Genomic DNA, 27,988 nt, shown 5'->3' on the forward strand with positions numbered 1-27,988 from the left:
GCTAAACCCGGAGGATTATACAGCGCCTGATATCACTGGGAAAATTCCGTTTCTGGAAGGGATTATTATTATAATCAAGGGGGAAGCGCTAAACCCGGAGGATTATACAGCGCCTGGGGGGGAGATGTGGAAGGCATTCAGGCTTAATTCGGGGAACTGGAGCACAGATCCAATTCCCTATTATTATTATAATCAAGGGGGAAGCGCTAAACCCGGAGGATTATACAGCGCCTGGGGGGGGGGATGTGGAAGGCATTCAGACTTAATTCGGGGAACTGGAGCACAGATCCAATTCCCTAAATCAAGAGCCCCTCACCAACATCAAGGAACCTTCCTTGAGGGGTCCAATTCCCTAAATCAAGAGCCCCTCACCAACATCAAGGAACCTTCCTTGAGGGGTCTGGAAGGGAGAATTCCTCTTTCTTCACCCAAAGGGGAAATTCCCTCCCTATTCACCCAATGGGGAAATTCCCTCCCTATTCACCCAATGGGGGAAATCACAGGGGGTCAATTCACAGCTCCTGGCCATGAAAAACACTCTCAGGGCCATTAAGCTGGGAGAAGGATCCTATGAGAATGGAGAAAGGCTCTTGATTCGAGGAAGTGGTGTTGTCCTGAATCACTGCATTTACAGGCTAACAGCCGTTATCCTGTGGCTTAGTTGGTAGTGCACTCACCTTGCACACTTTGAGTGTCTGGGTTCAATCCCCGGCACAGGTCGAAATGCTGGACGTTTCCTTACATCAGCTGTCGTTGTTCACCTAGCAGTAAGTAAGTACCTGGGTGTCAAGTCACCTTACACCTAGACTGGGATTATTGTATTTACGGGGAAGCACTAAACCAGTAAGGGTCATAAAATTCAAGGAAAGGGAGGCAGTGTCAAATACCATCAAGAGGACAACTGGAGCCAAGGAACCTCCCTCGAGGGTTATTCTATTTGGGGAAGCACTAAACTCAGAGGGCCACTAGCATCTGCCGGATAGAAGCTGACTGTAGTTGATCCAAGGGGAAGCTAGCTCCTGTTCCTTGACCGAAAGCCCACACCAGCATCAGAGCATCCTTCCGTTGAGGAAAAAGGGGGTTATTAAATTTACTGGCAAGAGGTAAACCTGTAGGAGTCGTACAGCATCTTGAGAATGAGGGCTGACCAAGTGTCATCCAAGGGAAGGGTAGCTCTAATTTCTTGGATTAAGAGGCATGCAATTTCTCCCATCTTCTAATACCATGTTCATTTTTCCACTATTTTCTACCTTGTCCATAATTACTATCGTATTTGCTAAAGCAAATGCGATAGTAATTATGGAGAAGGTAGACTATAGTGGAAACATTAACATTATTATTTTTATTATAATAAAAAAGAAGCGCAAAGCCACAAGGGCTATACAGCGCTGCAGGGTAGGGAAGGAAGCAAGGGAATTGGATGGCAGAAGGGAGGGGGGATGATCAGCAGGTTACAGAAAACAGCGGGGCAGGGGATAGTACGGGGGTAGAGGGTAGCAAGAGATTGAAGTAGAAAGGGCTGAAGGTATCAGAATTTGTGAAGGGAAACATTAACATGTTTTTAGAAGACAGGGGTACTTACGTGCCCTTCACTGGGGTACTTACATGCCCTTCACTGGGGTACTTACATGCCCTTCACTGGGGTACTTACATGCCCTTCACTGGCATTCAGGAGCATCCCCTCCCTTAAAGGGTCGACTCTGTATACAGGTTTCAGCATTCATTTTTAATCCGTAACAAATCCACAGGGGTCATAGTGCCTGCAGACTGAGAGGCAATTAAGTTTGATCCAAGGAAAGGGAAGAGGAGCCCAGTTCCTTGGATCAAGAGTCACCTTGCCACCATCAAGGCATTATCATGGGGGAGCACTAAACTGGTAAGAATTATAGAGCTTGTGAGGTTGGGGGGTTAGAAGGCATTCAGGCTTAATTCAGGGAACTAGAGCACAGATCAAAGTCCCTGGATCAAGAACCCCTCACCAGCATCAAGGAATCTCCCTTGAGAAGTCCATGGTCTGAGTTCAATCAACCAACCTTATTGAAATAGTTTGAGGTGGTCAGTCCCTCAACCTGGAGAAAAGCTCAGCTCTACAATCCGATTCTCCAGGCTGAGGGACTGACCACCTCAAACTATTTCTACAAGGTTGATGGACTGATAGCATCTTTTACCTCACCACTTCTGCTGCTGTCAACCTATAGTGTGTCTGACTGAAAAAGTCTACCATGTAGGTGAACAATTCAACTATAAATATACCCAACTGTTGCACACGTTTCTTACTAACTTAGTGCAGGTAAAGACACAAGCACACAGCTTCCGTCCCCAGGGCAGTAGAACCCCCTTATCTGTGGACTTGGTTTCCGTGGTTTCAGTTATCCAGTTTACCGTGGTCCGAAAATAACCCTTAATTTTGCTTGACACCAAAGGCGCAATAGTTGTGATGGCGGCAGATGTTCAAAGCCTAAGAGAAGTCGTGAAGTTCTTCCCATCAGTGAAAAAGTGATAATTTTTAACCTGTTGTGCATAATTTATCAATTAAGACTATCATAGGGATGTATGTAAACAAATAATGATTCATATATACGTAGTTATTTTCATATAGTCGGACTTGAGTCCTGGAGATGGGAAGTACAATGCCTGCACTTTAAAGGAGGAGTTTGGGATATTGGCAGTTTGGAGGGATATGTTGTGTATCTTTATAGTACGTATATGCTTCTAAACTGTTGTATTCTGAGCACCTCTACAAAAACAGTGATAATGTGTGAGTGTGGTGAAAGTGTTGAATGATGATGAAAGTATTTTCTTTTTGGGGATTTTCTTTCTTTTTTGGGTCACCCTGCCTCGGTGGGTCACCCTGCCTCGGTGGGTCACCCTGCCTCGGTGGGTCACCCTGCCTCGGTGGGTCACCCTGCCTCGGTGGGTCGCCCTGCCTCAGTGGGTCACCCTGCCTTGGTGGGAGACGGCCGACTTGTTGAGAAAAAAAAAAAAAATATATACGTAGTTGGCTACTATCCGCAGTTTCAGGTATCCATGGTAGGTCTTGGTATGCGCTTTTTTGATTATTTTCACAGGATGACGTTCTTGAGTTTTATTACCACACTTGTGTGACGGCAGAAAAAAAAAATGCAACTTCACCCTTCTTGAAATTAACACGCATAAACAAATACATTTTATTTCACGTATCAAACATGTATCTTACGAGGTTCTTAAATACGATGTAATAAAAAATACTCTAAGAAACTAGTGAATTAGACCTTACAAATCCTCTCAATGTTTCCTAGGCTACAAATAAATTTTTGTTCACTTACAAAAGAAGTTCTCTTGGGAATCACTAAAACAAACACATTGTACAACAGTTTACAGATATCCACTGACAAGTAATGAACAATTTAGACAGGAACGTTTGGACAAATTTCAACACACTACAGATGCTCCTTGCTTTATGAGGGCGACTTACAATATTTTGACTTTACGATGATGTGACATCACCAACGTAAAGCCAAAATACCACCATCGTACAGTACTGTACATTTATTGATAGGATAAACTTGTATTCATTTATTTACTTTTCAATAATAATAGTTACAGTGGGAGACGGCCGACTTGTTGAAAAAAAAAAAAAAAAAAATTTAGCATACATTCATATTCGATAAAATATTTTCAGCTAATAATGGGTTTGTCAGAACGTAACCCGAGCATAAGTCAAGGACCACCTGCACCGACTTGATAATGTTCCATTACTCACCAAATTGTAACCAAAAGATTCCTCTCCAAATTATGGTCATGAAATATTTTAGACATGGTATAAGGACCCTTTTTTGGTTTTATATGAAGTTCAAACTAAATCTGGTGTTGGTAACTCCGCTCCTGGTTTCATACCAGTCACTGACCCTCCCCTCCGTGGTGCACTGTTTTGATGGGTAACCTTGGAATGAGTTTAAGTTGCGATACTTAGACGTATCTCGGTGGGTATTTATCTTGTGTTTTACAATTCGATTATGTCGTCCTCTGATGTTTCCTGGCGTAACTTTTTTCTAGGTTGCTGCGCTCCATCCTCAGAAATTTTCCTCTTCTTGGTGTCGTCGTTCTCGTCATCCAGACACACGAGATCGTTTTCATCATCGGAGCCCATGACAGAGGATGCAGCCGTAGCGCCATCTGTGAAAGACAATTTTTTTATTTAACATTTTAACATTGGCATAAGGGGGATTACCAATAGAGCCCTGGCTGCCTTCAAGACTGCCTGGCTGCCTTCAAGACTGCCTGGCTGCCTTCAAGACTGCCTGGCTGCCTTCAAGACTGCCTGGCTGCCTTCAAGACTGCCTGGCTTCCTTCAAGACTGCCTGGCTTCCTTCAAGACTGCCTGGCTTCCTTCAAGACCACTGGACTGCCTTCAAGAGGGAGTTTCAGTTTTGAAGAGGCAGGAGGTACACTGCCTGCACTCTGAAAGATGGGTGGGGATGCTGCAGTTCTGAGGGTGGGAAGTAGAGTGCCTGCACTCTGAAAGATGGGTGGGGATGCTGCAGTTCTGAGGGTGGGAAGTAGAGTGCCTGCACTCTGAAGGATGGGTGGGGATGCTGCAGTTTTGAAGGCAGGAGGTACAATGCCTGAACTCTGAAGGATGGGTGGGGATGCTGCAGCTCTGAAGGTGGGAAGTAGAGTGCCTGCACTCTGAAGGATGTGTGGGGATGTTGCACTACAGAGTCGTTTGAATTTTGATATCCACATGCTTAACAAGATCGTTATTGAACGAATGATGGTGAATGAGTTCCCATCTTTGGGACACACTGCTTAAATGGCAAAAATGAAAAAAAGACACCTACATAGTAACAGTGGACTTTCCATTGAATATTGTAGGTTATCAAGAGTACAAATATACCAACCGCACCTGGGCCGTTGGCAGCCGTCTCTGCTGCCGTCGACGCCTTCGCTTGCTCCTCCTGTGCCTTCTTCAGTTCATCAATGTTTCCAATCACTTCAAATTCTGCACCGTCTTCAAGTTTTTCGCTGCAAAGGACAAAGAAATTTGACATTTAGAGACGTTTTGCTTGGAGAGTGAGCCTGTCGAGTCTATGAAACATGAAAATATCAGTCTCCAAACAAAACATTCAGCTGTCTCCCACTGAGGCAGGGGGACCCAAACAAGAAAAAAGAAAACTGTTCTTGTTTTTATATTTAGTAATTCATACGAAGAACTGCAATCTTTTGTCTAGCCAGTGTGAGTTATGAGATATTGTACCTTGATCACCATTAAGGACACTAACCAGTGAATCAAAGCATCTACTGTACCATATTTCCTGGTGTGAATTATGAGATATCTTGATCATCATCAAGGATACTGACCAGTGAATCAAGGGACCCACTGTACCATGTTTCCTGGTGTGAATTATGAGATACCTTGATCACCATCAAGGACACTAACCAGTGAATCAAGGGGCCTACTGTACCATGTTTCCTGGTGTGAATTATAAGATACCTTGATCACCATCAAGGACACTGACCAATGAATCAAGTTGACAGTCAGAGTGTAGTTCTGGAGGAAGTCGTCACAGTTGAGGAGGGTCCCGTCGGTGATGTTAAACTCCTGAAACACAATGTTAACATTAACATACACTCAGTTTACCAAGAAAAACTTCTCATAGATTACCAAACAAAATTTGTAGTCAATCAAACAAAATTTCTGTCTACCAACTTCTAATTTTCTATATACCAAACAAAACTTTTCATCCCCTACCTAACAAAAAGTTAACAAGCCTTCCAAAGAGGTCTTTTCAAAGCAGACTGAGCCTAAAATTTTTCACAGCCTACCAAACACAAAATTATGATTAATAAATAACCATTGACTTATTTGGACATGTTAAAATGAAAAGTACAGTAATGCCTCGACTTACAAACATATTGGGGACCTCTTGAATTGTGGATAATGATGTATAATAATGATATCATACACAATACAGAATATTCTTAATGTGCGAGGATTTACTGTACTCCGACGTGTTCAAAAATGGAAGGCAGCAATGTGATAAACAAATAGGATCACCAACCTTAAGCATCTTATCATTATTGCCTTCAGTCTCCCCCTCCTCCGACGATATAAGGATGGTGCCCTTCCCGTCGGATATTTCCACGTCGGGGGCGACCATGTTGAGCGCTGTCTTCAGAATTTTCTCTTCCAGCGTTCTGACGGTGGTCTTTTCCACATTGAGACGCACGCACACTTCGGGCTTCTCCGAGCACACGTAGCATTTGGGATTTGGCTTGTCCAGGGCACAGGGAACCAATAGCCGTTTCCGTGGATTGGGCTTGCGATTCAGATATACCTAAAAAATAAAAATCTGTTAGAGAAGGACTAGGTGAAATAATGATAAAAGCTACTTTTGTCTGAGACAAAATAAAAGAAATACACTCAACAATTTTATCCATGAGGTGTCTGGAGAATAATCCTTACAGTAAGGGTCACCCCTGTCTTGATACACTGAATTTATAAATTAAGATTCCTTTAGTTTATGCTTAAGACAAACAATAGAACTCTGATAGGCACACAACAAAGATTACTACGGCATCCATCTTCCTTCTTGTAGCAACTAAGAATATTAACAAGATGTGCTAAACCTGTAAGGATCATTCAGTGCCTGGGGAATGGGAGGTAGTCTTAGGGAAGTGGGAAATTCAGAGGCAGTACCAAAGGCTGTACATCACTCCCAACTGTAGACTCAAATAATTACGTACACCAGTCCATGAGGTGTGACAATCAGTTGATAGTTACTGCTGTGACTACTAATAGGTAGTTGCAATGATAGGGAAAAACAGCAACAAGGACTAAACTGAAAAAACATTTCTCACTAATCACATAATATTAAAAGTTGAGAGTGAATGGTGATAAGAAGTTTTTAATGTGCGTGTTGTAGGTATGTGAGTGTGATAACATTTATGAGGGGATTCAGGGCAACTGGTTAGCCAGAGTCTTGGAGGTTGAAGGTGGGAAGTACAGTGCCTGTTCTTTGAAAAAGTGAAGGTAGGAAGTACAGCGTTTGCACTCTGAAAGAGCAGACGCAGAAAGTAGGCTGCATTCTGAAGGATGTGTGAGGTTGCAGTTCAGAGGGTAATCTGAACTGTGATATCAGCACACTTCTGGCAAGACAGTCACTGAATGAATGAGGATGAATGTGTTGCCTTCTCTGGGGTCACCCTATCTTGGCAAGAGAACTGTCAAAGTAAAAAAAAAAAAAAAAAAACACTACATTCAACGTACCGTTTTACATTCATTGGTGCGACCTTGGAGGATCTTCATAGCCTCTAGAACGATGAGTCCTGCAATGATGGCATTAGTAGTGGCTATAGCTGGAATGATGTTGCCAGCCATGGCTGCAAGAAAAATTTTAATGTTAGTTGGCAGGCTCAATCAATTATGATGTTATTTACTAAAGATTAAAAAGACTGGTTGCTGGACTTGAGGTCTGGAAGTGGCAAGTACAGCAGCTACACTCAGGAGGAGGAGTGGTGATGGGAAGTACAGTTTCTGCACTCTGAAGGAGTGGTGGTGGGAAGTACAGTGCCTGCATCCTGAAGGAGTGGTGGTGGGAAGTACAGTGCCTGCATCCTGAAGGAGTGGTGGTGGGAAGTACAGTGCCTGCACCCTGAAGGAGTGGTGGTGGGAAGTACAGTGCCTGCACCCTGAAGAAGGGGTGGAATTGAGAAATATAGCACCTGCAACCTGAAGGAAGGGGGGATATAAGAAGTACAGTGCTTACACTCTGAAGGGGTGATGGTGGTATTGGGAAATACAGTGCCTGCACTCTGAAGGAGTGATGGTGGTGCTGGGAAATACAGTGCCTGCACTCTGAAGGAGTGATGGTGGTGTTGGGAAATACAGTGCCTGCACTCTGAAGGAGGGATGGTGGTGTTGGGAAATACAGTGCCTGCACTCTGAAGGAGTGATGGTGGTGTTGGGAAATACAGTGCCTGCACTCTGAAGGAGTGATGGTGGTGTTGGGAAATACAGTGCCTGCCCTCTGAAGGAGGGATGGTGGTGTTGGGAAATACAGTGCCTGCACTCTGAAGGAGGGATGGTGGTGTTGGGAAATACAGTGCCTGCACTCTGAAGGAGGGATGGTGGTGTTGGGAAATACAGTGCCTGCACTCTGAAGGAGGGATGGTGGTGTTGGGAAATACAGTGCCTGCACTCTGAAGGAGGGATGGTGGTGTTGGGAAATACAGTGCCTGCACTCTGAAGGAGGGATGGTGGTGTTGGGAAATACAGTGCCTGCACTCTGAAGGAGGGATGGTGGTGTTGGGAAATACAGTGCCTGCACTCTGAAGGAGGGATGGTGGTGTTGGGAAATACAGTGCCTGCACTCTGAAGGAGGGATGGTGGTGTTGGGAAATACAGTGCCTGCACTCTGAAGGAGGGATGGTGGTGTTGGGAAATACAGTGCCTGCACTCTGAAGGAGGGATGGTGGTGTTGGGAAATACAGTGCCTGCACTCTGAAGGAGGGATGGTGGTGTTGGGAAATACAGTGCCTGCACTCTGAAGGAGGGATGGTGGTGTTGGGAAATACAGTGCCTGCACTCTGAAGGAGGGATGGTGGTGTTGGGAAATACAGTGCCTGCACTCTGAAGGAGTGATGGTGGTGTTGGGAAATACAGTGCCTGCCCTCTGAAGGAGTGATGGTGGTGTTGGGAAATACAGTGCCTGCCCTCTGAAGGAGGGATGGTGGTGTTGGGAAATACAGTGCCTGCACTCTGAAGGAGGGATGGTGGTGTTGGGAAATACAGTGCCTGCACTCTGAAGGAGGGATGGTGGTGTTGGGAAATACAGTGCCTGCACTCTGAAGGAGGGATGGTGGTGTTGGGAAATACAGTGCCTGCACTCTGAAGGAGGGATGGTGGTGTTGGGAAATACAGTGCCTGCACTCTGAAGGAGGGATGGTGGTGTTGGGAAATACAGTGCCTGCACTCTGAAGGAGGGATGGTGGTGTTGGGAAATACAGTGCCTGCACTCTGAAGGAGGGATGGTGGTGTTGGGAAATACAGTGCCTGCACTCTGAAGGAGGGATGGTGGTGTTGGGAAATACAGTGCCTGCACTCTGAAGGAGGGATGGTGGTGTTGGGAAATACAGTGCCTGCACTCTGAAGGAGGGATGGTGGTGTTGGGAAATACAGTGCCTGCACTCTGAAGGAGGGATGGTGGTGTTGGGAAATACAGTGCCTGCACTCTGAAGGAGGGATGGTGGTGTTGGGAAATACAGTGCCTGCACTCTGAAGGAGGGATGGTGGTGTTGGGAAATACAGTGCCTGCACTCTGAAGGAGGGATGGTGGTGTTGGGAAATACAGTGCCTGCACTCTGAAGGAGGGATGGTGGTGTTGGGAAATACAGTGCCTGCACTCTGAAGGAGGGATGGTGGTGTTGGGAAATACAGTGCCTGCACTCTGAAGGAGGGATGGTGGTGTTGGGAAATACAGTGCCTGCACTCTGAAGGAGGGATGGTGGTGTTGGGAAATACAGTGCCTGCACTCTGAAGGAGGGATGGTGGTGTTGGGAAATACAGTGCCTGCACTCTGAAGGAGGGATGGTGGTGTTGGGAAATACAGTGCCTGCACTCTGAAGGAGGGATGGTGGTGTTGGGAAATACAGTGCCTGCACTCTGAAGGAGGGATGGTGGTGTTGGGAAATACAGTGCCTGCACTCTGAAGGAGGGATGGTGGTGTTGGGAAATACAGTGCCTGCACTCTGAAGGAGGGATGGTGGTGTTGGGAAATACAGTGCCTGCACTCTGAAGGAGGGATGGTGGTGTTGGGAAATACAGTGCCTGCACTCTGAAGGAGGGATGGTGGTGTTGGGAAATACAGTGCCTGCACTCTGAAGGAGGGATGGTGGTGTTGGGAAATACAGTGCCTGCACTCTGAAGGAGGGATGGTGGTGTTGGGAAATACAGTGCCTGCACTCTGAAGGAGGGATGGTGGTGTTGGGAAATACAGTGCCTGCACTCTGAAGGAGGGATGGTGGTGTTGGGAAATACAGTGCCTGCACTCTGAAGGAGGGATGGTGGTGTTGGGAAATACAGTGCCTGCACTCTGAAGGAGGGATGGTGGTGTTGGGAAATACAGTGCCTGCACTCTGAAGGAGGGATGGTGGTGTTGGGAAATACAGTGCCTGCACTCTGAAGGAGGGATGGTGGTGTTGGGAAATACAGTGCCTGCACTCTGAAGGAGGGATGGTGGTGTTGGGAAATACAGTGCCTGCACTCTGAAGGAGGGATGGTGGTGTTGGGAAATACAGTGCCTGCACTCTGAAGGAGGGATGGTGGTGTTGGGAAATACAGTGCCTGCACTCTGAAGGAGGGATGGTGGTGTTGGGAAATACAGTGCCTGCACTCTGAAGGAGGGATGGTGGTGTTGGGAAATACAGTGCCTGCACTCTGAAGGAGGGATGGTGGTGTTGGGAAATACAGTGCCTGCACTCTGAAGGAGGGATGGTGGTGTTGGGAAATACAGTGCCTGCACTCTGAAGGAGGGATGGTGGTGTTGGGAAATACAGTGCCTGCACTCTGAAGGAGGGATGGTGGTGTTGGGAAATACAGTGCCTGCACTCTGAAGGAGGGATGGTGGTGTTGGGAAATACAGTGCCTGCACTCTGAAGGAGGGATGGTGGTGTTGGGAAATACAGTGCCTGCACTCTGAAGGAGGGATGGTGGTGTTGGGAAATACAGTGCCTGCACTCTGAAGGAGGGATGGTGGTGTTGGGAAATACAGTGCCTGCACTCTGAAGGAGGGATGGTGGTGTTGGGAAATACAGTGCCTGCACTCTGAAGGAGGGATGGTGGTGTTGGGAAATAGTGCCTGCACTCTGAAGGAGTGATGGGAGATGTTACAGTTCAAAAAACTACATAAACTGTGATATTTGCGCACCTCTGACAAGATAACTTATCTGGCAACTCTAAAGAGATGTGAATAAATGGTTTAAAAACCCAACAAGCTGATAAATAAAACACTTGTGCAACAAAGATAACTGGTGGCCTGGTGGTTAACGCTCTCGCTTCACACGGTGAGGGCCTGGGTTCGATTCCCAGCCAGAGTAGAAACATTGGACGTGTTTCTTTCCACCTGTTGTCTATGTTCTCCATCAGTAAAATGGGCACCTGGGTGCTAGTCGACTGGTGTGGGTCGCATCCTGGGACACTGACCTAAGGAGGCCTGGTCACAGACCGGGCCGCGGGGGCGTTGACCCCCGGAACTCTCTCCAGGTAAATCTTGCAAAAGCGTCTCATTTATTAACTTTGAAGAGTGTATTAACCCGTAAACGGTCCAAGCAGATCTACGTTCACATGTGTAGAGCTACAAAAGTAGATCTATGTTTTTTTTACATATTTTCAAATATAACAAAAAAAAAAAAAAGTAGATCAAAGTTTTTTTACACATTTTCAAATGTAAAAAAACAAAAAAGATCTACTTTTTTTACATACTTTCAAATGTTGAAAAAACGTATATATACGTTTGGACCGTTTACGGGTTAATATTGGTAGACTTACCGACAAAATGTTAAGTAAAAGGATACAAATGCAACTAATGTGACATTTCATTGTGGCAACGTTTTGCTCTCCAGGAGTTTTATCAAGCTTGACAAAGCTCCTGGAGAGCAAAACGTTGCCACAATAAAATGTTACATTAGTTGCATTTGTGTCCTTTTACTTAACTCTGAAAAGGTTCGTGCTGTAAACAAACCGAGATATTAGAATTTCCCAGTGAATTCATTAATTTTTTTTTTCTTATACATTGGGTGTCAAAAACATGTCCTCTGGGGTAGCAGACAAGCCACTCGCTACTCTTCCAACACTCACATTTGGTGTCAAAACGCGTCTTTTGGGGAATGCCGAATATGTGTGCGCGTATGTTGGCACAAGCCGTCACAAAGTCCATGGAGTCCTTATCGTCCTTATCCCACACGAGGTCCTCTCCTTCAGGCTTGCCCTGAGGGGAAATACTGCTCTTACTACACTATAACATCAGTTTAGGGTTAGGAACGTAGCTTTTCGGTTTATATAATTACAGTGGACCCCCGGCTTATGATATTATTTCATTCCAGAAGTATGTTCAGGTGCCATTACTGAACAAATTTGTTCCCATAAGGAATATTGTGAATTAGATTAGTCCATTTCAGACCTCTAAACATACACGTACAAACGCACTTACATAAATACACTTACATAATTCGTCACATTGGGAGCTGATCGTAAACCGGGGGTCCACTGTATTGAGATTCTATTCAATTTCAATCTAAAAATACAGTTTAGAGGAAGTTTGATTTAGAATTATGGTAATTTGTCCCCACACAATACCACCATGGAAAATGCATGAGCTTTTTAACACATCGGCTGTTTCCCAATGAGGCACGGTGACCCAAAAAAAGAAGAAACAATTCCATTATCACTCACTCTATCACCATGTTATTAGTAAAAAAATTTGTTGACTGGGGTGACCATTTGAAAGTTTTTAAATAAGTGTACATAATAAATCATGTTATTGAACACTTAATATACTTCTTGTACTTAATAATACACATCATCTTGTACTATATGATAAACATCACCATGATGTGTGTATCATATATTTCACCTTTAGTTGTGTAAAAATATCTTAACCTCTTATTATGCATCTCAAACCCATCTTGTGGGTGGTAAGATCACAGGTACATAAAGGGTCCAGGGCCTGTAACTCAACATTACAGAGGTACGTAACGGGTCAAGGGACTATAACTCAACATTACAGAGGTACGTAACGGGTCAAAGGACTATAACTCAACATTACAGAGGTACGTAACGGGTCAAAGGACTATAACTCAACATTACAGAGGTACGTAACGGGTCAAAGGACTATAACTCAACATTACAGAGGTACGTAACGGGTCAAAGGACTATAACTCAACATTACAGAGGTACATAATGGGTCCAGGGGCTTGGCCACAAAGTTTAGACAGTTAAACAAGTGTTATTACTGTTTACAAGTGGTAATTACTTTTTACAAGTGGTAGTTACTGTTTACAAGTGGTTAATTACTGTTTACGTGTTTATATCCGGTCACAATCGTAATGAGTTATGCAGACATGAATTAGGTCACACACACACACACACACACACACAAACATCTCACCTTCAGTTGTGTGTGAAGACTCCTTACTGCCGTTTCAAAAACATCTCGACACTGAGCGAGGGTCCAGGGTCGCTGGTCTTCAATAAGACCTTCTCCATTCTCACTGACGCCTGCAACAAAACAGGCCAAGTCTTTAATTACGGTAACGGTGATTTAGATATGAGATGTGTTAGGTTAGGTGTCAATATTGTGTAGCCAGACAACTTTCAGCGTTTTTTGTGACTGACATGAGAGCATTCAACACAGCCTGTGTGTTTATAAATGATACACAGAATGTTCTAAGCAGCATGTGTTTATGAATATACAGAACATTCTAGCTTGTGTTTACAAATGATATACATAAGAATGTGTGTTTATGAATGATATACAGAACAAACCACACCATGGGCAGGGATCGAACCCACGATTAGTCATTATAATTTCGTGAGATATACAGAGCATTCTAAGTAGCTTGTGTGGTTCTGCACATCAACAGCATTAGTGAAAATAATTACAAGCATCGCTGGAAGATGCGACACTCACTAGTACTGGGTAACTTGTCCCACTCTAGAGGTGTTGGTCGTCTTCGCTTCTCCCACAGCTTATCCATGGACAGTAGGTAGTGAATGTCGTCGTTGAAAAGTTTCCCAAACAATTTCTGTAGAGGAAAAACACTTGTGCAACACAGGTTCATGACAGTGCGATTTCTCTCATGCAACTTAGAATTTTCAGCTTCAGTTGTATTGAAAAACAGAAAATTTACACTCATATGGCTGTCTCCCACCAAGGTAGGGTGACCAGAAAAAGAAACACTTCCACTATCATTCATGCCAACACTATCTTATCAGAGGTATGCAGATATATATCAGTGATCTGAAAGCCTATGGGGCAGAACCCTTTCCCAAAAGACCATTTTTCAAGGGAAAGTGCGTGTTAGATATGAGTGAGTGGAGGCAAATGGTTTTCGTAATGATGTGCTGTTGGAGTGTAGAGAGAGTAACATTTATGATGGGATTCAGCAAAATTGGTTAGCTAGACTCGAGTCCTGGAGGTGGGAAGTACAGAGCCTACACTCTGAAGGAGGGGTGTTAATTTTGCAGTTTTATAACTGTAGTGTAGGCATACCTCTAGCAAGACAGTGATGGAGTGATTGATGATGAAAGTGTTTCTTCTCTTTTGGGTCACCCTGCCTCAATGGGAAACTGAAAGTGTTAATAATAATGAATAATAAAAAAAAAAGGGCCAAGGAAATGGAAGGTATTAGCCCTCATCTAAATTTACTCAGGGCCTTAAATTCACCAAACCCTTGTTGTAAAATAGATCGAAATCAACTCATTTGATCCAAGGAAGGGAAGGGAAATCTAATTTCCTGGATCAAGAGTCCTTCACCAATGACAAGGTCCTCCCATTCTTTATTTCAGTACAATCAATGGCTAAGCAGCAAGCCTAACAAAGTACCTTGGCATCGTAGTTATGTGAGACAGCCCAGCCTCGCGTGGACACCCTGTTAATGTTACCATGTTCGTTGGTCTCCGAGTCTAGAGCCGACTGGCCGGCATCTCCCACCTGTTCTGGGTCAGCCGAGTCAGGTGACACGTCCTCGTCTGGGTCTGCTTCCCCAAACAGCTGACTGTAGACAAATGATAAATGTGACATACATCACATTATAAACACAACATAAGTCGCAATGAACGACTGTCAGTGAACACTCGGAAAAATATAAGATAAGAACTTGTTTGGATTTTTAACACCTTAGGGTCAGCCACCTAGGATAACCCAAGAAAGTAAATGCATCACTGAGGACTGTCTGACTTATTTCCATTGTGGTCCTCAATCTTGTCCCCCAGGATGTGACCCACACCAGTCCACTGACACCCAGGTACCTACTTACTTGCTAGGTGAAGGGGGACAGTAGGTTTCCACCCATGCATGGAACTAGAAGCATGGTGCTTGCATATAACAAGTCCAATAATGCAATCACCAACACCTGAGTGGTCACTTTGACTTTCTTGGGTTATCCTGGTGGGTAATTTACTCACGTTACTACATATGATAATTTGTGTAACTGTATTTGTGTATACCTGTACCTAAATATACTTGTATGAGAATGGTGTGCAATACCGACAAGATGAAAATTAAGACATGTGCAACATCTGGGTATCTTTATTGTAGACGTTTCTCCATCCAGTGGCTTTATCAATACAAATTTTTTTTATTATTTATTAACACACTGGCCGATTCCCACCAAGGCAGGGTGGCCCGAAAAAGAAAAACTTTCACCATCATTCACTCCATCACTGTCTTGCCAGAAGGGTGCTTTACACTACAGTTTTTAAACTGCAACATTAACACCCCTCCTTCAGAGTGCAGGCACTGTACTTCCCATCTCCAGGACTCAAGTCCGGCCTGCCGGTTTCCCTGAACCCCTTCATAAATGTTACTTTGCTCACACTCCAACAGCACGTCAAATACAAATTCTAGGACATAATTTGAAGACAGTAGAACTATATACAAAAGAAGAGGTAATCTGTCCCTCAACTTTGGAGTTGGTGTGAAGAGAACCGTAGTCGTGACGATTCTGAATCTTCACAACACCATGGCTCTAACAGCTCTCATTTTTTTTAACACACTGGTTGTCTCCCACTGAGGCAGGTGACCCCAAAAAAGAAGAAGCACTTTCACCAGCATTCACTTTATCACTGTCTTGCCAGAGGGGCACAGAAATGAAAACTGCAAACTATCAGCCTTTCTGGTCATCAATGTTCTTTTTACCTCAATGGTTGTCTCCCATTAATTCCTTATATCAAGAGACCAGCATCAGAGCAAGACAGCTGTTTAATGAATGATGGTGAATGAGTTTTCCTTTTTTGGGCGACCATTCCCTAGTGGGAGACGACTAGTGTAAAAAAAAAATGACGAACCATTTACTGACAATTACTAAATGTAAGAAGACAATCTTTTTAAGGACATTTCCTACCAACAAAAATTTCTGAAAAGCGCTTATACTTTTTCGGGTCACCTTGCCTAAGTGGACGGCAGCCGGTGTCTGAAATCTAAAAAAAAAAAAAAAAAAAAAATTACTGACATCTGATCCCACCATTTTAACCCCAATTACTTACTTGAAAAGGTGCTTAGCCCAGACAATACAGTGTATGGGTTCTGATGGTGTGTTTCTGATTGTGCACCCGGGGAAGGTTTTCTGAGTGGGTTTGGGCTGACACTCGTAACATTCTGTTAAGCCTTTCTGGATCACCTGACAGAAAAGGAAAGAAATTGTTAACGAGAGTCGGAACAATGCTGCAACTTGCATGGGGATGGGAAAATAAAATAACCCGCACTTCGGAGAAAGAAGCTCATGACTAGGTTCCAGTCTGACTTGGACCATTAACAAGTCACACTAACACACGAAGGTGAGGGAGACAATATATAGTAAGTTCTTGACTAACAAACACATTGAGAATCTTCTGTATTGCGTATATCATTATTGTGTATATCATAGCAACACCTGCCGACACGGGTCTTCGGTAGGCGACAGCTAGCTCTGTGGCGAAACAATCACTGGCTTACCCAGTCTGTGAATCACTACCATATTTTCCCACACATACAGCACACAACAGAAGTATCATAATGACAAATCAGTAATTACATTTGAGGGCTAATATCCCCGATACTTTACGCTAAAGCGTAACCCTTGACCCTGACCTTGTGCATATAAGACACAGGCTGATTTTCCAAGACTTTTCATGGGGGGAAAAAGCGCACCTTATATGCCTGAAAATACGGCAATTACGCCACCATTTCATGACCAGTGTTAACTCACCGTGACCTGCCCTAGGTATCCCGCTGTGCCGCTCTCAACCAGAGGTACACCGGCAGCCAGACACATTCGGTTGACATGGTTACGTGCAGCTCTGTTGTCGAGAGCGTTCATCACCAGTGTGAACTTCTGATAGAATGAGACGCCATATGTGGATCTGCAGGAAAAAAGTTACCATTCAATCTATCTATAGTCAATTATTTTCACGACACAGAAGCAAACGGAATAACAATCATGTGGTTTTTCCGTGCCTAGACCAGTAGGCCTACTGCAGTGCTCATCTGTTCTTATACGTAAATTATTATTCACAGGGAGCACTACACCCGTCAGGGTCGTGCCTAGAGAGCGGATGAGTAACCAGTTTATCATACAAGAACGTGCTCCTCATACAGAACTCTACATTTATTTGAGAGGATAAACTTACATTCATTTATTTTCCGATACTCGTATTTAGAAAAAATATTTATTTGCTTATTCAACAGCAGTAGTTATTTATTAATGTACTTATTAGCATATTATATCCGGCTCTGATCCACCAGGAGGCCTGGTCACAGACCGGGCCGCGGGGGCGTTGACCCCCGGAACTCTCTCCAGGTCTCCAGGTAATATCTGGTTTACGATATTTCCAACTTAAGATAATTATACAAGGAATTTTGTTTTTTATTAAGATATCAGTCGTTTCCCACTGAGGGAGGGTGACCTGAAAAAGAAGAAACACTTTCATCATCATTTACTCGATCACTGTCTTGCCGGAGGTGCGCTTGCACTATAGTATAAAATTGCAACATTAACACCAGTCCTTCAGAGAGCCAGCGATGTACTTCCCACCTCCAGGACTCGAGTCCGGCTAACTGGTTTCCCCCGAATCCCTTCATAAATGTTACCTTGCTTACACTCCAACAGCACATCAAGTCATAAAAACCACTAGTCTCCGCTCACTCCTAACACGCTCACACATGCTTGCAAAATGAGGCTAGGGTGGATTAATACCCGAATAAATACTGTAATACCACATACATGTACATCAATCTTATTGACGTCATATTAGATTAATACATAAATAAATGATGTACACTGTATTACTGTATACATCAATCGCATTGAGGTTAGGTTGAATTGTTACACGAACCAAGTGTATGACTGCATACGTCAATCTTACTGACGTTACAATAATTTAATACATAAACAGTGTAATACTACATACACCAATCTTCCAGACGTCATATAAAATTAACCCTTAAACTGTCCAAACATAGATCTACGTTCACATGCGTAGCGATCCGAACGTAGATCTACATTTGTTTTAAGTGCTTTCAAATGGAGAAAATAAAGGTCGGAGCGTTACGCACGTAAATGTAGATCTACGTTTGGACAGTTTAAGGGTTAATACACAAACATACACTGTATTACCACATACAGTGGACCCCCGGTTTACGATCACCTCCCAATGCGACCAATTATGTAAGTGTATTTATATAAGAGCGTTTGTACATGTATGTCTGGGGGTCTGAAATGGACTAATCTAATTCACAATATTCCTTATGGGAACAAATTCGAACAGTAACGGCACCTGAACATACTTCTGGAATGAAATAATATCGTAAACCGAGGGTCCACTGTATATCAATCTTATTGACGTCATAATAAACACATGAATAAATGCTGTATCACAGTATACATCAATCCTATTGAGGTTATATTCAATTAATAAATAAATAAATACTGCATTTACCACATACGTAAATCAATCTTATTGATGTTACATTAAATTAATATGCGAAGAAACGCTGCATCACCGTATACGTCGATCTTACTTCATGATCGAGTCGTGATAAGCGTTGATGCAAGCCTTGGGGTTGAAGCGGAGCGCAGATTCCCGCGCCACCTCCGACTTGCTGCGTCCGACGTGCTGCTTCTGGAAGAGGAACTGACGGTTGAGGTTGCTGACGTCGATGGTGTCCAGATCGATCTGGAAAAGTGGAACGATCCGTCGGTATTAAGGTCGATTTTTGATCAGTTTGAAATGCTAGACCCACAGGGGTTATACAGCTGTATTAAGGTCGGTATTTAGTCGGTGGGAAGCGCTAAACCCATAGGGGTTACACAGCTGTATTTGGGTCGATTTGTCAATCGGCGGGAAGCGCTAAACCCACAGGGGTTATACAGCTATATTAGGGTCAATTTGTGTCAATCAGCAGGAAGTGCTAAACCCACAGGGTTTATACAGCTGTATTTAGGGTTGATTTTTAATTTAATCGGCGGGAAGCACTAAACCCACAGGGGTCAGACAGCTGTATTTAGGGTTGATTTTTAATTTAATCGGCGGGAAGCACTAAACCTGCAGGGGGAGGGGGGCAACACAGCTGCACTAGGGTGGCGTGGCGCCCCTCCCCCAGGATGCAACCCGTGACCGCAGATTGTCACCCGCATTACATTAGCCTCCAAAAAATCCCCCCCACGTTACTAGCTGCCTTTATTACACCTAATAGTATTATATTACACCCAAATTACATTTTATATATAGCAGAAAGGAATTAAAATTACATTATTATATTTGTAACATCTCCCCCCCCCCCAAGCGTCACCTCATTTCCCCTCATCTCACCACTTCTATGTCCTCAAACCCCGTTATAACGAGGTTCTTGAGTAGTTCGCAGCCTATTCCTCCAGCACCCACCACCAGAACCCTGCACGAGGCCACACACCCACGTAATTTCTCGTCAAATATGCCGGGGACGTGGGTCGCCATCCTTGTTGTTTACCGCCGACTCTCACCTCACTGCCGGATTATCCCGGATTATTGGTGGGCTTACAAGAACGCACTCACAGGCTTATTTCTGGAGTTTTTATGTTTTTTTTAACCTATTTTGGTATTTATGTAAATTTATTGAGTTGATAATTTTAGGAAATATCATCTTAAACGTTTATTAACCTGTTTCTGTCGGATTTTTGGTGAGTTTACAAGAACGCCCTCACAGGCTTATTTCTTGATTTTTTATGGTTTTTTTTAACCTATTTTGGTATTTATGTAAATTTATTAAGTTGTTAATTTTAGTAAATATTATTTTAAACACTTGTTTAACCTGTTTCTGTCGGATTCTTGGTGGGTTTACAAGAACGCCCTCACAGGCTTATTTCTTGATTTTTTATGTTTTTTTTTAACCTATTTTGGTATTTTTTGTAAATTTAATGAGTTGATAATTTTAGGAAATATCATCTTAAACATTATTTAGCCTGTTTCTGCCGGATTCTTCGTGGGTTTACAAGAACGCCCTCACAGGCTTATTTCTTGATTTTCTATAGTTTTTTGAACCTATTTTGGTATTTATGTAAATTTATCGAGTTGTTAAATTTAGAATATATCATTTTAAAACGCTCGTTTAACCTGCTTCCGCCAAATTCATGCGGATTCTTCATGAGCTTACAAGAACGCCCTTGCCACTTATTTCTCGAATTTCTATATTTTTAAACCCATTTTGGCATTTATATAAATTTATATAATTGATAATCTCATTAACTATCACCTTAAAAAATTCTTTTAACCTCGTTTAACTTGCTTCCGCCAGATTCATGCGGATTTTTGGTGAGCTAACAAGAACGCTCCTGCTGCTTATTTCTTGCATTTTTCTGTGTTTTGAACTTGTATAAATATTTATATAAATTTATCCACTTAGTAGCGCTAGTAAATGTATTTAAATAATATATTATAACACTGTTGTGACATCAAAGTCACCTTAACAAATTCTCGTTTCACCCATTTTCTACCAATTATATTTTATTTTAAACACGTTTAGGCATTCATATTAATTTATAAAGTTCTTTTTAACATACTAAAAAAGTAAAAATCAAGAAATATCGAATAAAATATATAAAAACTTTTTCTTGAAGGTACACTCCCCAAACACTCCTAGTTTTACCCTTATTTCCCTAACTTTTCCTGCGTTTAAAACATATTTGGGCATTTATATTTATTAACTGTATTATTTATGGCATATTGCAAAAATATAAACCCAGTAACTGTATCGAAAAGTATATAAATTAATTAAAAACATGACATCAGTGCTTGGGAATCCACATTCACTGCGGATTTTCAAGAACGTTTTGAAAGATAACGAGCACAAACTTTATTTATTACCCGAATTGTAATTTTGTTTATAAATACAGCGGATCATGATTTAAAATACATACGGTAAACTAAATAATAAATAAGTTCAGGTCACAGACCAGAACTTGAGGTAGGATGACCCTTGATGCTGGTTACAGACCAGAATTGATGGTAGGATGACCCTTGATGTTGGTTACAGACCAGAATTGATGGTAGGATGACCCTTGATGCTGGTTACAGACCAGAACTGGTGGTAGGATGACCCTTGATGCTGGTCACAGACCAGAACTGATGGTAAATGACCCCTGAAGCTGGTCACAGACCAGAATTGATGGTAGGATGACCCTTGATGCTGGTTACAGACCAGAATTGATGGTGGGATGACCCTTGATGCTGGTTACAGACCAGAACTGGAGGTAGGATGACCCTTGATGCTGGTTACAGACCAGAACTGGAGGTAGGATGACCTTTGATGCTGGTCACAGACCAGAACTGATGGTAAATGACCCTTGATGCTGGTTACAGACCAGAACTGATGGTAGGATGACCCTTGATGCTGGTTACAGACCAGAACTGATGGTGGGATGACCCTTGATGCTGGTCACAGACCAGAACTGATGGTAAATGACCCCTGAAGCTGGTCACAGACCAGAATTGATGGTAGGATGACCCTTGATGCTGGTTACAGACCAGAATTGATGGTGGGATGACCCTTGATGCTGGTTACAGACCAGAACTGGAGGTAGGATGACCCTTGATGCTGGTTACAGACCAGAACTGGAGGTAGGATGACCTTTGATGCTGGTCACAGACCAGAACTGATGGTAAATGACCCTTGATGCTGGTTACAGACCAGAACTGATGGTAGGATGACCCTTGATGCTGGTTACAGACCAGAACTGATGGTGGGATGACCCTTGATGCTGGTCACAGACCAGAACTGATGGTAAATGACCCCTGAAGCTGGTCACAGACCAGAATTGATGGTAGGATGACCCTTGATGCTGGTTACAGACCAGAATTGATGGTAGGATGACCCTTGATGCTGGTCACAGACCAGAACTGATGGTAGGATGACCCTTGATGCTGGTTACAGACCAGAACTGATGGTAGGATGACCCTTGATGCTGGTTACAGACCAGAATTGATGGTAGGATGACCCTTGATGCTGGTCACAGACCAGAATTGATGGTGGGATGACCCTTGATGCTGGTTACAGACCAGAACTGGAGGTAGGATGACCCTTGATGCTGGTTACAGACCAGAACTGGAGGTAGGATGACCCTTGATGCTGGTTACAGACCAGAACTGATGGTAGGATGACACTTGATGCTGGTCACAGACCAGAACTGATGGTAGGATGACCCTTGATGCTGGTTACAGACCAGAACTGATGGTAGGATGACCCTTGATGCTGGTCACAGACCAGAACTGATGGTAGGATGACCCTTGATGCTGGTTACAGACCAGAACTGATGGTAGGATGACCCTTAATGCTGGTCACAGACCAGAACTGATGGTAAATGACCCCTGAAGCTGGTCACAGACCAGAATTGATGGTAGGATGACCCTTGATGCTGGTTACAGACCAGAACTGATGGTAGGATGACCCTTGATGCTGGTCACAGACCAGAACTGATGGTAAATGACCCCTGAAGCTGGTCACAGACCAGAACTGATGGTAGGATGACCCTTGATGCTGGTCACAGACCAGAACTGATGGTAAATGACCCCTGAAGCTGGTCACAGACCAGAATTGATGGTAGGATGACCCTTGATGCTGGTTACAGACCAGAACTGATGGTAGGATGACCCTTGATGCTGGTCACAGACCAGAACTGATGGTAGGATGACCCTTGATGCTGGTCACAGACCAGAACTGGTGGTAGGATGACCCTTGATGCTGGTCACAGACCAGAACTGATGGTAGGATGACCCTTGATGCTGGTCACAGACCAGAACTGATGGTAGGATGACCCTTGATACTGGTCACAGACCAGAACTGATGGTGGGATGACCCTTGATACTGGTCACAGACCAGAACTGATGGTAAATGACCCCTGAAGCTGGTCAAAGACCAGAACTGATGGTAGGATGACCCTTGATGCTGGTCACAGACCAGAACTGATGGTAGGATGACCCTTGATGCTGGTCACAGACCAGAACTGATAGGATTATCCTTGAAGCTGGTCACAGACCAGAACTGATGGTAGGATGACCCTTGATGCTGGTCACAGACCAGAACTGATGGTAGGATGATCCTTGAAGCTGGTCACAGACCAGAACTGATGATAGGAAAACCCTTGAAGCTGGTCACAGACCAGAACTGATGGTAGGATGACCCTTGAAGCTGGTCACAGACCAGAACTGATGGTAGGAAGACCCTTGAAGCTGGTCACAGACCAGAACTGATGGTAGGATGACCCTTGATGCTGGTCACAGACCAGAACTGATGGTAGGACGGCACTTGAAGCTGGTCACAGACCAGAACTGGTGGTAGGATGACCCTTGAAGCTGGTCACAGACCAGAACTGGAGGTAGGACGACCCTTGAAGCTGGTCACAGACCAGAACTGGTGGTAGGATGTCCCTTGAAGCTGGTCACAGACCAGAACTGGAGGTAGGATGACTCTTGAAGCTGGTCACAGACCAGAACTGGAGGTAGGATGGCCCTTGAAGCTGGTCACAGACCAGAACTGGTGGTAGGATGACCCTTGAAGCTGGTCACAGACCAGAACTGATGGTAGGATGACCCTTGAAGCTGGTCACAGACCAGAACTGGTGGTAGGATGACCCTTGAAGCTGGTCACAGACCGGAACTGGTGGTAGGATGACCCTTGAAGCTGGTCACAGACCAGAACTGGTGGTAGGATGACCCTTGAAGCTGGTCACAGACCAGAACTGGTGGTAGGATGACTCTTGAAGCTGGTCACAGACCAGAACTGGTGGTAGGATGACCCTTGAAGCTGGTCACAGACCAGAACTGGTGGTAGGATGACCCTTGAAGCTGGTCACAGACCAGAACTGGTGGTAGGATGACCCTTGAAGCTGGTCACAGACCAGAACTGGTGGTAGGATGACCCTTGAAGCTGGTCACAGACCAGAACTGGTGGTAGGATGACCCTTGAAGCTGGTCACAGACCAGAACTGGTGGTAGGATGACCCTTGAAGCTGGTCACAGACCAGAACTGATGGTAGGATGACCCTTGAAGCTGGTCACAGACCAGAACTGGAGGTAGGACGACCCTTGAAGCTGGTCACAGACCAGAACTGGTGGTAGGATGTCCCTTGAAGCTGGTCACAGACCAGAACTGGAGGTAGGATGGCCCTTGAAGCTGGTCACAGACCAGAACTGGTGGTAGGATGACCCTTGAAGCTGGTCACAGACCAGAACTGATGGTAGGATGACCCTTGAAGCTGGTCACAGACCAGAACTGGTGGTAGGACGACGCTTGAAGCTGGTCACTGCCGTCTCACACCAGGAAATGCGGGAAATTCCCCAGAAATCTGGCCACCCATTTCCCTGAATCTTGATTCCCCATTTCCAAAACTTTCCCAAAATCCTCTTCCCATTTATTAAGTGTAAAATAGGTAAGTAATGTTTTATTGTCGAAGGCCAAGTCCTTCTTGTAGGAGTGTCTGACCACTCCAACTGTTGGTGCTAGCAGTGCAATGGTGGTAATAAATGAGAAAGGCCTTGGAAGAGGAGTAATTGAGGTGGTATTGAGGTGTTATGAGGCAATAGAGGCGCCACAATCAACGAATAAAATTTAAATTAGCCAACAATAACAAGGCGGCCATCTTGCTTCCGCGAAGAGGAATCACCTGCCTATTTTTTTTCTCATTTTAACCACTAAAACAAGCAATAAAACACTGAAAAAGACATATAGAAACCCACTATAAATTCATACATTATTTAGTCAACATAGTATAGCATTATCCTGCATTAATGTCCATACATCAGTGGGAAAATTGTGTACTTATTTACCTCCAAAAAATAGAAAAAAGCCCCCCCAAAAATACAACAAATAAAATCCAGAAGATTTCACAGTCACTGGGAATGATGAAAGTTCTGAAAATTGAGTAAAAAAAAACAAAAAAAGGCTAGATATTGAATATTGAGTAAGTTCGTAGCCTCCCAGCCAGGAGATATAAGTCAAAATTGAGGACTGGACATACTCAGTCCAGCTGCGGCCGTCGTGGGAGGTGGGTGTTCCACGCTCTTTTATTGTCTATATATTGTAATAGTTGCTCTGCTGCATGACTTAATAGATATTTGGTAACTATCTATCTGGAGTGTATTCCGGGGCCAAGGCCAGGCCCGGTGGTGGATCAGGACCTGATCAACCAGGCTGTTGGTGCTGGCTGCATATAAACCAACGTAGGAACCACAGCCTGGTTGATCCAGCACCCGACTACAAGTATCTCTCCAGCTCCCTCATGAAGACAACCAGGGGTCTTGAAGACAACCAGGGGTCTTGAAGACAACCAGGGATCTTGAAGACAATCAGGGGTCTTGAAGACAACCAGGGGTCTTGAAGACAACCAGGGGTCTTGAAGACAACCAGGGGTCTTGAAGACAACCAGGGATCTTGAAGACAACCAGGGGTCTTGAAGACAACCAGGGGTCTTGAAGACAACCAGGGGTCTTGAAGACAACCAGGGATCTTGAAGACAACCAGGGGTCTTGAAGACAACCAGGGGTCTTGAAGACAACCAGGGATCTTGAAGACAATCAGGGGTCTTGAAGACAACCAGGGGTCTTGAAGACAACCAGGGGTCTTGAAGACAACCAGGGGTCTTGAAGACAACCAGGGGTCTTGAAGACAACCAGGGGTCTTGAAGACAACCAGGAGTCTTGAAGACAACCAGGGATCTTGAAGACAACCAGGGGTCTTGAAGACAACCAGGGGTCTTGAAGACAGCCAGGGATCTTGAAGACAGCCAGGGATCTTGAAGACAACCAGGGGTCTTGAAGACAACCAGGAGTCTTGAAGACAACCAGGGATCTTGAAGACAACCAGGGGTCTTGAAGACAACCAGGGATCTTGAAGACAACCAGGGATCTTGAAGACAACCAGGGGTCTTGAAGACAACCAGGAGTCTTGAAGACAACCAGGGATCTTGAAGACAACCAGGGGTCTTGAAGACAACCAGGAATCTTGAAGACAACCAGGAGTCTTGAAGACAACCAGGGATCTTGAAGACAACCAGGGATCTTGAAGACAACCAGGAGTCTTGAAGACAACCAGGGATCTTGAAGACAACCAGGGGTCTTGAAGACAACCAGGGGTCTTGAAGACAACCAGGAGTCTTGAAGACAACCAGGGGTCTTGAAGACAACCAGGGGTCTTGAAGACAACCAGGGGTCTTGAAGACAACCAGGGGTCTTGAAGACAACCAGGGATCTTGAAGACAACCAGGGGTCTTGAAGACAACCAGGGGTCTTGAAGACAACCAGGGGTCTTGAAGACAACCAGGGATCTTGAAGACAACCAGGGGTCTTGAAGACAACCAGGAGTCTTGAAGACAACCAGGGGTCTTGAAGACAACCAGGAGTCTTGAAGACAACCAGGAGTCTTGAAGACAACCAGGGGTCTTGAAGACAACCAGGGATCTTGAAGACAACCAGGGGTCTTGAAGACAACCATGAGTCTTGAAGACAACCAGGAGTCTTGAAGACAACCAGGGGTATTGAAGACAACCAGGGGTCTTGAAGACAATCAGGGGTCTTGAAGACAATCAGGGATCTTGAAGACAACCAGGAGTCTTGAAGACAACCAGGAGTCTTGAAGACAACCAGGGATCTTGAAGACAACCAGGGGTCTTGAAGATAACCAGGAGTCTTGAAGACAACCAGGAGTCTTGAAGACAACCAGGGGTCTTGAAGACAACCAGGAGTCTTGAAGACAACAAGGAGTCTTGAAGACAACAAGGGGTCTTGAAGACAACCAGGAGTCTTGAAGACAACCAGGAGTCTTGAAGACAACCAGGAGTCTTGAAGACAACCAGGAGTCTTGAAGACAACCAGGGATCTTGAAGACAACCGGAGGTCTTGAAGACAACCAGGAGTCTTGAAGACAACAAGGAGTCTTGAAGACAACCAGGGGTCTTGAAGACAACCAGGAGTCTTGAAGACAACCAGGAGTCTTGAAGACAACCAGGAGTCTTGACGACAACCAGGAGTCTTGAAGACAACCAGGAGTCTTGAAGACAACCAGGGATCTTGAAGATAACCAGGGGTCTTGAAGACAACAAGGAGTCTTGAAGACAACAAGGAGTCTTGAAGACAACCAGGAGTCTTGAAGACAACCAGGAGTCTTGAAGACAACCAGGAGTCTTGAAGACAACCAGGAGTCTTGAAGACAACCAGGAGTCTTGAAGACAACCAGGGATCTTGAAGACAACCAGGGGTCTTGAAGACAACCAGGGGTCTTGAAGACAACCAGGGATTTTGAAGACAACCAGGGATCTTGAATACAACCAGGAGTCTTGAAGACAACCAGGGGTCTTGAAGACAACCAGGGGTCTTGAAGACAACCAGGGATCTTGAAGACAACCAGGAGTCTTGAAGACAACCAGGGGTCTTGAAGACAACCAGGGGTCTTGAAGACAACCAGGGATCTTGAATACAACCAGGAGTCTTGAAGACAACCAGGGGTCTTGAAGACAACCAGGGATCTTGAAGACAACCAGGGATCTTGAAGACAACCAGGGGTCTTGAAGACAACCAGGGGTCTTGAAGACAACAAGGAGTCTTGAAGACAACCAGGAGTCTTGAAGACAACCAGGAGTCTTGAAGACAACCAGGGGTCTTGAAGACAACCAGGGATCTTGAAGACAACCAGGGGTCTTGAAGACAACCAGGGATCTTGAAGACAACCAGGGGTCTTGAAGACAACCAGGGGTCTTGAAGACAACCAGGGGTCTTGAAGACAACCAA

The 27,988-nt window shown here is 44.4% G+C and overlaps 2 protein-coding genes across 4 annotated transcripts in view; one reads left to right on the forward strand and one right to left on the reverse strand.

The window, feature by feature from the left end:
• Window positions 1-3,155: 3,155 nt before the first annotated feature.
• Uba2 (Ubiquitin-like activating enzyme 2) lies at window positions 3,156-19,731 on the reverse strand. Its single transcript, XM_053796684.2, has 13 exons — window positions 19,547-19,731; window positions 18,756-18,910; window positions 16,945-17,098; window positions 16,244-16,377; window positions 14,583-14,754; window positions 13,668-13,782; window positions 13,146-13,255; window positions 11,837-11,966; window positions 7,250-7,362; window positions 6,042-6,317; window positions 5,499-5,581; window positions 4,886-5,004; window positions 3,156-4,155 (listed from the first exon to the last, which is right to left on the reverse strand). The coding sequence occupies exons 1-13, from the start codon at window positions 19,688-19,690 to the stop codon at window positions 3,983-3,985; spliced, it is 1,878 nt and encodes a 625-aa protein (XP_053652659.1). The 5' UTR covers window positions 19,691-19,731; the 3' UTR covers window positions 3,156-3,982.
• Window positions 19,732-25,230: 5,499 nt separating this feature from the next.
• Window positions 25,231-27,988, forward strand: part of b (glutamate decarboxylase-like protein black) — a 123,819-nt gene continuing 121,061 nt past the window's right edge. For 2 of the 3 annotated variants that reach the window (XM_070105404.1, XM_070105406.1), the window contains exon 1: window positions 25,235-25,251. The gene's annotated coding sequence lies outside the window, so the exon portion shown is untranslated. Of the gene's footprint in view, window positions 25,252-27,988 lie in introns of all 3 variants that reach the window. The other variant, XM_070105405.1, reaches the window with a different exon arrangement.

This window comes from Cherax quadricarinatus, chromosome 98 (assembly GCF_038502225.1).
Source record: "Cherax quadricarinatus isolate ZL_2023a chromosome 98, ASM3850222v1, whole genome shotgun sequence".
In the NCBI taxonomy this organism is placed as follows: Eukaryota; Metazoa; Arthropoda; class Malacostraca; order Decapoda; family Parastacidae; genus Cherax; species Cherax quadricarinatus.